Below are 12,280 nucleotides of genomic sequence, written 5' to 3' on the forward strand. Positions count from 1 at the left end.
TGCTAATAAGACCTGAATTGTAGTTGCAAAGGAAGAGTAATTTAGCTATTAAAGATGTAGTTGGCTTTGATTTGTAGTCCTCCTGAATGGATTGACAAACAGTATGTATTAGGTAGCTTACACTTAAGTCTGTAATTAACTAATTAGTCTCCAAATCAAAAAGGGGCAGAGGTTCCTGGCAGCAACCTATGGATCCTTAATGGCCTGGACAGAAACCAAAACGTGTGAGAAACATACATGTGAGAAAAATGCTCTTGCATTTTTTATTAAAATAAAGATTGGATAGAAAAAAGTAGTGTCCTGTTGCTTTACCTTTATTCAGACCAAACAATTTCTTACACTGTTAACTGCCACACAGGTAGTCTGTGATGATAATGGACTACTACCGTGTACAGAATTAGCGTGCCATTGTGATAATTGTTGTACGCATCCACATGTACACTTTTACAAGCATGCATGTGTGTGAGCACACACACAGTTTATCAGCATAGACAGCAAAAACTTGGAGAGTTGTGTTTAAATATTCAGAATAATGTTTTGACTCTCATCTTGATCAGAAAAATGTTTAGAGTCTAACCCTCATATGAAGTTAAATAGGTTAAATGGGTATAGCTTTATGAACTTGAATTTTCACCAGCTGAAGATCTGGCATACAGCAAACACAGCATTCAAAACTGATTAGGCTTTGTTTCTCATGAATACCAACAAATTATCATTTCCTTTTTAATTTGAGTGGATTCTATAGACATGCCAAAGTTATTTCTTTTTTTATTACATCATAAAACCATTGATCGTCTTGCTGCAGGTATCTCATCACTGTCTCTATGTTTCAAACCTAAGGTTCTCTGCCTGTCTCCTAACTCTGTTTACCCTGCTGGCAGGTAACCCCTGACATCCAAAATCAGGAGTTTTTCTGTAGGACTGTTATCGGTGTCGTTGCCACCATATTCAATCCCAAGATCTTTTAACCCTGCTCACCACAAAGCCAATCAATAAGATGCTTAAAATAGTGACTGTGAATGATGGCTCTCTACTACTGGAACTTATCGATGCCACTAGCTCTAATAACAAGAAAAGGCTTAGAAGTTAAGAAAGATGGAGGTAAGCAATTACTCATTCAACTCTCATGCAGCAGTTGCTATCAGTTGATGAAAAGAAAGGAAAAATATACATAATTTTAACAAATTATTAACAGACAATATGGAGCTAAGAATTCTAACTCTCATCGTTGAACTCCGACTGACTGATGCTCCCTCTTTCAGCTTTAATTTGTTAGATTTCAAACAAAACTAATGGCATTCATACTCAGTTTGCTAGCTGGCACAAACAAAAGTATGCAAACTCTGAACACCAAAGGTAATGAAGCGTGAGCTGTCATTTAGCTCTATAAGGTTTGGAAGCTGCAAAAGTTAAAATGTAAGAAAATGGGTAACTTGCATGCAATAAAATTCCTTTCTTCCCCCTTTACGAAAGCCTCTTTGCCTGTCATTTTTATTCTCTAATAGTTAATGAATTCCATGTAATTGCCAGTTTTCTGCCACCTCTTTGTCCCTTCTGCAAGAGATCTAATCTATTCAGGGGAAGATAATTGCAGAGCTCTTGAGACCGAAGGAAAAGAAGAAAGCAAGCACTACTCCATCTCACCACTGTTGTGCGCCTCCAGCTGCGAGGCAGAGTTGACAGCGACTTTGCATAGTGAACAGTACAGCAGTCTTTTTGCTTTTTCTTCCTCAGTCTCAACGGAAGGGCATGTGGTGCTGCTAGTGGCTGTCGTGGGGATTTTCTCCACTTTAGAGGTGATCTCAGTTGTCATAACACTGCTCTTCCGGATTTCCACGGTTGTCGTCGTTGATATTGCTGGTGTCCCTGTGGTAACGTCTGTGGGCAAAGAGAGGAGATGGAAACAAACAAAACAAAAAAAAGGTTTGTGACCTTTGGCATTTGCTTGTTTGCATCCTAATGCTGCAACCACACAGAGAGCCAGATTGTGCTGGTGATGGTTTGACTAATGGTAATGAACTAAATCTGACCTTATTCTTTGTATTTTGTGTGGTTACACAATACAGTACTCCCACGTATCAAAATGCCACGTATTCTGTCTCCTGCATTCTGCTAACACCCATTAAAAACAGAATACGTAAACTCAAAAGACAGGTCACTAAGACCGTACTGTCCAACTGAAAGATAATCCACTAAAACAGCTCATTTAAATTACCAGTACAATAGGCAGTCAAAATTTATGTGCAGCACTTCAGATGCATAAACTGCCATAGTACCGCATAATACTTGCACTGATTGAGTAGCCAAGTTAAAGTTTTAACGTTCTGTACTAATAAAACTAAAATGAAAATAATTGTATGTTCTTGATATCTGATAAAATAAAACATTAAATTGATAATTCACTTGATATTAGCCAAAACTAACATTAAATGAATGAAGGTAATTATTAATGCATTTTTCCATGCATTATTATCCATTATTGCATACTAACAATACATACTAATAATAGTAATTAAATATACAACATTCTATACCTGAGACCTACACAAACACTAATAAGATTTCTGTTCTGTGTATCAGTGGTATGTTTGGAAAAACTGTAAGCATGTTATATAGCTAAATCTATTTGGAAACCTAGTGCTTGCATCTAAGAACTTGTGCTTTTTCTGTAGTTTTCAAATCCAAGAGAGAGAAAATACACAATGATATTGTGGTTTGAATAATATATACATGACATTTGGATATGGCAGTATCATTTGGTAGTTAAGTACTTAGCAGGGTAGAGGACAGTAAGATCCAGCACTGAGCCAGTGGAGAAGATGGCAAGTAAGGGACAGGAGAAGGAGAGAAAGGACAGGAGCTGTTCTGCCTTTGCAGTGTTGTATTTTGTCGTACTAAGCCTACTGAGTAGCAGCTTCCCCCGTAAAAAACCTTACTTACTTTACTGAGATACTCCTGGTATTGGGTACTTTCCAACATAGGCATTGGAGAAACAGTCTAGAAAATTAGATGCTTTTCAGTAAAGGCAATTGCAGGAATCCACACTCAGTAGTATTAATCTGATCTATTAAAACAGGGTGAAGAACAGCCCCAGTACTGCTTTTGGGTTTTTTGTTTGTTTGTTTGATTGATTGATTTTGGGTTGGTTGGTTTGTTTTTTCAGAAAAAGCTTTCAGTAGCAGATAAGATGAACACTGATCTCTTACATCACTGTGTTATGAAAAAGGTCCCCACCATATTGAAAGTGCAAAGTGAAAGATTTATGAAGTATTTTTTTCTCCTCTAATCAGCGCTGGAGGCCCTGTGTCCAGCTTGGGGACTGCAACGTCAAAAATTAACAATTACTTGCTTCGTTGTTAATCCAGCAGCAATACAAATGCAAACCAACATGAGAGGGGTTGTAATGGAGGAAGCCAAAACAAATTAGAGGTTTAGAATATATTGTCTGTGAATACGGAAGATGAAGGGTAAACACTGACAACATTTTTCATATCTGTAGAAGGTAGCTAAAAATAAGAGAATAAACTCTTCTCCCTGATCCCTCCTACTAGGACAAGGACTATTGGATTAGAGCAAGAGAGACTTAGATTAGACATCAGGAAATTCTTTCTAATATTAAAGCTTGTAAAGCCTGAGAATAGCCTACCTACAGAGATCTGGAAATATTGCCTACTGGAGGACTTGGAACTGGCTGAACAAATACCTGCAGGAGCAACCCAGGTATGATTCCCTTTCAGTCAGCGGGAATAGGACCCTTCAAGCCCTATTAATTTCTATACTTTTTTTTTTCTTACATATATTTTGTAATGTTTCCACATATTCTCCCAGAGGGTTTTTAAAAATTGTTATTCATAAAACCAAGAAAGCAGAGTTTGTCATGTGAATATTCTACATATTGCCAGGCATTAAAGCATATAGCAAAAATAAGGTCCCATTCAAGGTCTAATCAAAGTATTTTTTTTTCCTGAGAGTGAGTCTGGATGTGGTTATATCCTGAAGGTACTGGGGATGTCAAATACTGGTGCAGAAGAAATGGTGTTACCTTGCTGAACATTCTCTTCTTATTTATTATTTTCTACAGACCAACAATAATGTTTCAAAAGAAAAACACTATTTTGAAATATTAAATCTTTTGTTGGGAAACTGATGAGTAAATGAAGCCTTTGTAGATCTGTCTACAAAATTATACATTTAACTAATCACTCCTTTCCCATCCCAGGGAATCTGTGGTGATGTTGGCTTTCTTTCAGTTGAAAGTTGCTGCAGTGAAATGATTTTCCTCAAAAGCCCACTCCCAGCAATACATAACACTGCTTTTAAAACTTCAGTTTCTCCATCCTGGTACTATTGTACAGTACTAAGTCTGGCCAATGTACTTTCCTGGTGAAAAGGAAGGCAGAGGGCAGATGGCGCCAGGGTGAGGGAAGGAAAAGAAAAAGAAGACATTAACATTCTCTCAGGGTTGATGACAAGGTTGGTGCTCATACTAATCTTGCAGGAAATTAGATATGTACATCAATCACCATTACCAGCTTTGTAGTGCAAGGGTCAGTATTTTGCCCTAAGCAAAATATAGATCATAATTTCTTTATTTTCCATAGGAAAACCTGAGGCAATGAACAAACAAACAAACAAAAAAACCCTGCAGATTTTATTCTGCTTCACTTATCTGATCTCCTATATCTATGTTGATCTAATATTTCACTACGTAATTATTTTAAAGTGAAAAGAAAATACAATCAATTATGTTGGTCCTTTTCAGGGTATTTTGATATGCACACGTGAAAGCAGCATTGTATATAAAAATTAAACTAAAAATGGTAAATGTCATCAGCATATTCTTCAACTAAAAAAAAAAATCAAAGTTCGGTGCATATATTCTGCATTTTCAAAAGGTGCCCTAGATTAATACATTATATATTCCACTAATGCAAATGCATTAATATCATCAAAACATATACAAGAAAACACCATCCAAGTTCACCATGTAAAAGCCATGACACATTTAAAGATGCAAAGCTGCTCCTCCTCATATAAACTTTAGAATTATCTGCAGGAATTAAGGAGAAAACATTCTAAAAGCTGACAAGTAAGCTTACAAAGAGGGAATTCAAATCCTCTTCTCACTAGAACTTCTAACCTAACCAGCATGTCTCTCTCTGAATATATTACAGTGTTGCTGCCTGTATACAGTTCAGTGCCCTAAATACAGGGTACAGCATTAAAGGTATAAAGGATTTAAAAAAAAAAAAAAACCCACCACGAAAAAGGAGTAGGAAGGCATTTGAACTGATGCCTTGAAGACTGAATCAGCATTTCTTAACATTATATTATGACAGTGCTTTAAGAACTATTTCAATAATAAATGACTGAAAATCGAGCTGGAAATTCAGTCACAGTCAAATGGAAGATTTGTTTCTGGTGACGCAGGCTTGCAGCACTGTGCTATTTTCATACCAGTGGCCTGCAGCAAATATTCATTATTGCAACTGTCACCACTTGGCTTTGGCATAGAAGCTGATTGCTAATATTGTATGGAACTGGACTCCAGCAGCAAAAAAAGGGAGCACTTCAGGATTCACAGTAATCCATTTGTGTTCCCAGTCTTAATATAGCAACAGAATAAAAATTAAAAATACAAAAAAATTACATTAAAATCTAATCTTGGTCACTGGCAAGATCAAAGACTTATTTTAACAAGAAGACAAAGCCAGATGAAAAACATTCTGTGAGAATTGACTCCTTTGGGTAATACAGATACCATAGTTCAAGTGGAAAACTGCAGTGTGTGATTAAGGTCCTCCTTCTATCCCAGCTACAAGACTCATGAATTTTCTTTAGGCTGAAGAAACAGAAAATTACAACTCAAGTTTTTCTTCTGAGTGTGTGAAAGTCTCACTCATCAGTTCCTGCTACTAAGCATAAGAATTTCTTATCCTGAAACTATAAATAGACCCACAGAGAAAAAAGTGCTCTGACTTCAAACAAATCACAACTATTTATGAGCATGTTTTTTCTTCCGCAATCTCAAGTGGCATGCATTTAAAAATATCTGATTTAGCACATACCCATGCATTCTGGTCTCATTTAAATCAAACTTTGCCTTTGACATAAGAGGATTGAGCATTTGGCCCGTAATGCTGTCCAGGAAAACCCAAAAAAACCCAAACACGCACCCCTCCCCAGAAACTAGAAAGCACATTCTTTCTCATGACAAACAGAACTTGATATGAAATATTTTACTATACTGTAAGACCTCTTAGTATTGCAAAAACATTGTCAGCTGGCTCGCTTATAGCAAACCTACATAAAGTAACAGAATGCTCCTGTACGGGTGCTTGATACTGGCATGTTCAATATGTCTCGGCATATTATTTTCCTGCTTACTAAGAACTGGGTCCTCAATTTCCTTGGGCTGCTTTGAAAATCCCATGCTCTGTGTCCTCTGTGGTAATTACATTTGAAAATAAGACGTAATTTCTTTTGAATCTATAAATATAACAGTGGAGTATATCAAAACCAAAGTACCATCCCAAAAATAACTGCAATTCACTTTTTTTCATGTTTGGTTGACTTTCTGTACTCATATGTTAAGACTAAGCATGCGTGCTAGCACATTGGCTGGCTCTGGCACTTAAACACAACACTGAGGAATTTTGACTCAAATGTATTGACCCCTCCTTCTTTACATGTGCAGAATACAAACTTGCATATTTTGTGGTTGGTGGATATTTGGCCCATTACAATATATTGTACAGAAAATTCTTTCGGTGTCATATTATGAAAATTCCAGTCATTAGACTTAGTTTTACATTCAAAACCTGGATTCAATCTATTTTTTATAGATATATCCTTCCCAGAATGGATATGTTTTACTTGGAGAGTCACAAGTACATTTTAGAACTTAGAAGGACCCATGTAATTTTTTTGTAAGAAAAAACTAATTACAAGAGCATGGTTTAGAGCGTTAAGTACCGTACATCACAGTTTTTTTGGTATAAAAGATCAAAACATCTGAATGACAGTTGTGTAATTCATTACTTTATGATTATATTATTATATTTATAATTAATATGCCATAATAGAAGAGTCAAGAGCTCTGAAGTAGTGAACAAAGCTGTGTGTGACCAAACAGGAGCAGAATTTGAAAATTTTTGATGAGCTGCCTTTTCTGATCTTGTTTTTTAAACACCAGCTACCGACCTGTTTTCTCTGCCTTCCCCTGTCACTGCCCTGGTTTGTCAGTCACTTTCTTGCTAAAGTTCCTTGTTACTTTGCTTTGCCTAGGTGTCCATCGTGATTGCTTTTGATATCCAGAAAGTGAAAGGCTGAACGCATCTACGGTGTTGCCCAAGCCTTTGTTCAAATGTACAGAACACGCGCTACTGAGAAACTGAAGGACTGCAAACTTTCCCAGGACCAGCATGAAAGCCAAATACCAGGAATTTTCTTGGTTCGTAACTGGAGAAGGAATGACCTTAGTATTTTGACCAGTCCCTGTTTTTTAACACTTAAATAAATCACATTACACACAGTGTTCATCACTCAGAAACAAAGGACGAAGAAACAACTGGCTCCACAACAAGTGGCCTTGTTTTACTGCTGCCTCTACTCCGTGCTTCCTGGTGATACGCCTTGGTGGTGACCTGCTTGGAGGGAGACAGAAAACAGGACGTCTGGTGGCAAAAGGTGTCCACAGAGAGAGCCAGAGTGAAGAGAAAGTAGCAAACTTCACATATTTGCTCTGTGGATTCTTTTTTCTCCAGTTAAACTCAATTCTGCCAAGTCCTAAAATGACCTTCTTCATTAATTAGCAGTACACAATTTTCTAATGAAATTATACCTCATTTTTACTAGCAGTTCCCTTGGTTTAAAGCACAGTTCATTAATCCTGAACAGGATTAACCGCAGACGGATGACTGCATTCCTGTTGAGGTTAATTGAACGGAGCTGGCAGCAACAGCAACAGCTGGGGGTAAAAGGCCTGTGGAAAGGGAAGGAGGAAGGTAGGGAAATGTCACACTGCGTCTGAGTTTTGGGTTCTTGGACAAATGTAGCTGACAAAAACATGACTGGAAGGAAAGGAGACGAGGAGAAAACATTTATTTTTCAAGTTATTTTAAGCAACTCTTGGTGACGACTGGGTTTGGGCGCTGAGCTGTCCTTTCTATCGTATAGATTTCTCCTCAGCCAGGCAGAAGAAAAACGGCTTTCACCAGCTATGAGTGAAAGGGTCCCCGCACAAGGAGCTGCAGGGGGAAGAACGGGTCGCTGGCTGAAGCTACTCTTGCCGTTTAGTTAATGAGATTCATGTGGTGAAAAATTCAATTTGAAACCAGGACAAAGTGTTTGTTTAAAGGGTGGAGCTCACAGTCAAGTGCAAAGAGGATTTTTGCAGATTGTGGGCTCAGCGGCCCTGCTAAAATAACACATTTTCTGTTTCGACTCTAACTTGAAGGTTATACATAAGGCAGGGTGTTAGATTTAATTTCGATAGTTACATTTTTAGTTTGGAGGCTGCAATGTAAAACATTGCTTTTAAGATAAGAAATAAAACATGCACATGGTGGTTTGATCACATATATAGAAGGAAAGCTGTATTATCCTATACATAGGTCTCTCATGTTTGGCAACATCAAAGGCTACACTGGCAAACTGCCACCAGTTTTACATTTGCACATGCTTCAGTATGCATTTCCCAACTTTTAAGTAAAAGCAAACATAAAAGCAAACACAATCAAAAATATATTTGTAGTTTATCTTAATGCATGAGCAGAAATTGAGCATCAGTTGCGTTTACCACCAGTAAAAAAGAAGGAATCAAAAACAATTCCTTAAAAGCTAAAAGCCCACTAAAGAAAAAGGTTCTGTAAGATATACTACAGTAAAATGAATTTGCCTTGAATGTACCTTTCTGCAGCACGGAGGCCAACATGTGCACAGCAGTCCCCATCCATATTATTAAACTCTCTTACCCTCCAAAACAGGTCAGCTGCACGTGAACCGCCTGTCGTTCCTTGGCTCGTATTGAACTCCAGGCTCTGCCCAGGGATATCTGGGAGATTTAGCTTCGGCCAGAAGTCACCCAGAGACGGCTATAGCAGTGGAAATGAATGGATGGTTGTGTTCCCGTGTCCAGGAACACGCCTGGCACCATGTGAATCACTAGTGTAGACAGTAGTCCAAAATACTGTTTAAAAATAGGCCCTGCCTCACCACCAAGGTCTAGGTGATACGAATTGTACCTAGTCAGTACTGAAGGCAGTACTTCCCCAAGGAGAATTCAGGGAGCAACTTTTGTCTGTGTGACTAACAGCAACGGCTTCAAAGTATTACCTCCCCACCCAAACACCCATTAGGGCTTTAACACCAGCCATGTACCTGGAAGAACAAATTGCTGTTACTGAGGCCAGTACGTAACTATGATTCAGTCTCTGCCTGCCATTCCGGCTGCCCCCACATGCCTACCCGGCAGACATGGGGAAGGAAGCAGCAGCCAAGCTGTTCTCTTTCACCTTACGCTATCGGCTATAGTGAAGGAAGTGAGCTTTGAAAGGTGCTCTCTCAAACTCCCCTTCCCTTTAACAGAGACATAGAGCAGACACAGTCCAGGCTATACAGTACTGGAGACTGAGAAGTATTTTTCACAAAACCAGCAGGCTGGCAAGGCCTATTTAAAACTTGATACCAAAAACAATTTACTGTGGAATCTCTCCCCCAGCAATCTGCCACCAAAAACAAAGAAGTGCAGAGAAGTATTAATCACTGGCAGAAGGAGAGAAAATGCATTCCTTTCATTAATCAAATGGAACAAGGAAAGAATGAGTGAACTGCACCGCAGATTGCATAGGATCACTCTCCATTTTAAGCAGGGAGTTGATTTTTTATGCATTTTATGCAAGCTGATTGTCCTCTTTTAAACCTCCACCTAAACTTTAAGTTTCAAAACAGATTTATAGTCCTAGAACCTAGAAGTAAATTAAAATAACTGGAATCCAACTCAGAATTTCTGAGAACTCTGACTTCTGACCGCCCTCATAAGTGTAATACCTCATGGCACTCTCCCGTCTTGAATCCAGGAATAATTAAAGCTATTCCCTTTACAGCAGCTTACTTCCTTTACTGGAGAGCATTGAGCTAGTGAATCTGTTTTTGGCAATAAACTGATGTTGTGTCTAATACAGGAATTGTCAGAAGCTGCACAAGCATCTGTTCAACTGTATAACTTTTTTCAGTGGAGTGAAGGCAGGGAGAGCAGTGAGAATACATACATTCTTTCAGATACCTGTCTTGGAGTGCACCATAAGTAGAGCCTGTAGCAGATGTGTTCTGTGGACTGATCGGCAATGGCTTTCTTACAACCACCTGCTCTTCCATAAGTAGTTGAGATAGAAAAATGCCCAAATTTTGGAGGAACAAATTTCACAAGGAATCGATGAGAGAACAGAACAGGAGATGGTAGTGTTATTATCCTTAGTCTTTAGAGTAAATAAGTGTTTTGACTTTTCTGCTATCCAATTTAGATTTTAGAAGTCCTCTTCAGTCCAATGGTTTTACAAGGAATTTTTCCTTTGGCTGACCACATACTGCTGGTAACATGTTTCATAAATTGACAGGCACATCCCAAGAGTGGTACCCAGGTGAGTTCCAGGGAAAGGAAATCTCTCTCAATTTCCGGAGAGTCTGTGAAAGGATCTTTTACTACTCACAATTGCAGTTACTATGGCCATCTGTTTAACTTGCCTTTACATCTCCAGCAGGTTCCATCATCTAAAATAAATGTTCCTACTATTGCCTGCATCCCCTCTGCTGCTTCTCCTCTCCAACCCAACACAGGTCGCTTCTGGGCTAGGACTGAAACAAAGGGCTTATGAAACACCCTGTGTTGTCATTACAGTTAAAGACATTGAATGATGTTTACAGAGAGTTACACAGGCAATCCAGACCAGCAATTTCTAAATAACTTGCTGTCATCATAGTTCTTGGCATGATTTACAGGTTTTGTTTTGCTTTTTCTTACTTTTTTTCAATAAAACAATTATTTTGTGCAACACTAGCAGTCTCTGTTGGCTACCCTGTGTCAGTCTTTCCTCTACCTTCAGGCAGCCTTCTACCAACCGAACTATTAGTTTAATTACATTAGTTGGCAGAAGCAACGTGTTAAGTAAACCACAGTGAGGTTGGACGGCTGGGCCTGGGATTAGGCAAAGAGCAAGAGAAGCCTGTCTGCTTCAGTCATTTAGTGAGTTCCCTCTCATCAAATTTTCTCTTTGACAGAAGAGTCTGAAATAACTCTTTTCATCTCTTTCAGCGGCCCTCCCTGGCACCATCCACACATACCCAGCAGAGAGGTTATCAGTGCTTTGCTGTTTGGGATGTTTATCTAGTCAATACCATAATTTTAGCATGCAAGCTCTCCACAGAAGCAAAATGGAAGACATAATGTTTCCCTAGCCCAAAGGTGTTCTTCTGGTGAATTATATAAAGTCTTTTGCACACAAGGGAACAATGAAAATCACAAATGTATTTCATAATAGCATCATTCATAGATATCACTCCTAGTGTCAAAGCTTATAGAATCAAATATATTATTTGATTTAACCAATTACACATAAAACAACAATAGGTTTGTATTTTAGGACACCAAGCTAGCAGAATAGACCTTAATAAGGAGATGATTGCTCTTAGTTTGCAGTGACAGAAGAAGAGAGCAGCTGCATATTAATGAAATTTAGCATCAAAATGGCAGCGCAAGACTAGCTTTAGCAAACATTTGCAGGATCTCAGATGAGGCATTTAATTCTTGCTATGCTTTGGCCTTCTCTTATACATTCTCTTGTAAGGCTGATATTAAAGGCCTATGTTATCTGGAAAACTAAAAGTGACATACATTAATACTCATAGTGACATAGTTAACTCATTGGACGGTTTTGTTCAATACTCGCAAAGACAAAAGTTCTGTCATGTTGAGTGAAGGTAGCTATGTTGTAAGTGGTGTGATTCTTAGGCAATTAGTCATAGGCGAAGTGAGAGCTACAGTCTGTTCAGAAGAAATGTCATGGAGGGACATTTGAAGAAAACAGCCCTATGCAACAGGAACAGGGCTGCTAATAATTGCAAACTGTTTGTGCTAGTTCCATAATGGTCGGTCTTTTCACATTTTGTTTTCCAGTAGGGAAGGATATTAATGACCATAATTACAGTTTTTTATTAATTTCTTTGGTAAACCCAAATTGTCATTCTCTACATGTGCCACATTTTCCTATGTATGCAGTTCTTT

General features: G+C 38.4%; 1 protein-coding gene across 1 annotated transcript in view; it reads right to left on the reverse strand.

Annotated features, from left to right (window-relative positions):
• ZNF385D (zinc finger protein 385D) overlaps positions 1–12,280 on the reverse strand; it is a 166,542-nt gene that overhangs the window by 7,751 nt on the left and 146,511 nt on the right. Inside the window, exon 5 of the mRNA XM_009329513.1 lies at positions 1,645–1,878. Coding sequence (XP_009327788.1) covers positions 1,645–1,878 — 234 coding nt within the window. The remainder of the gene's footprint in view (positions 1–1,644; positions 1,879–12,280) is intronic.

This window comes from Pygoscelis adeliae, unplaced genomic scaffold, assembly GCF_000699105.1.
Source record: "Pygoscelis adeliae isolate BGI_AS28 unplaced genomic scaffold, ASM69910v1 Scaffold8, whole genome shotgun sequence".
NCBI lineage: Eukaryota > Metazoa > Chordata > Aves > Sphenisciformes > Spheniscidae > Pygoscelis > Pygoscelis adeliae.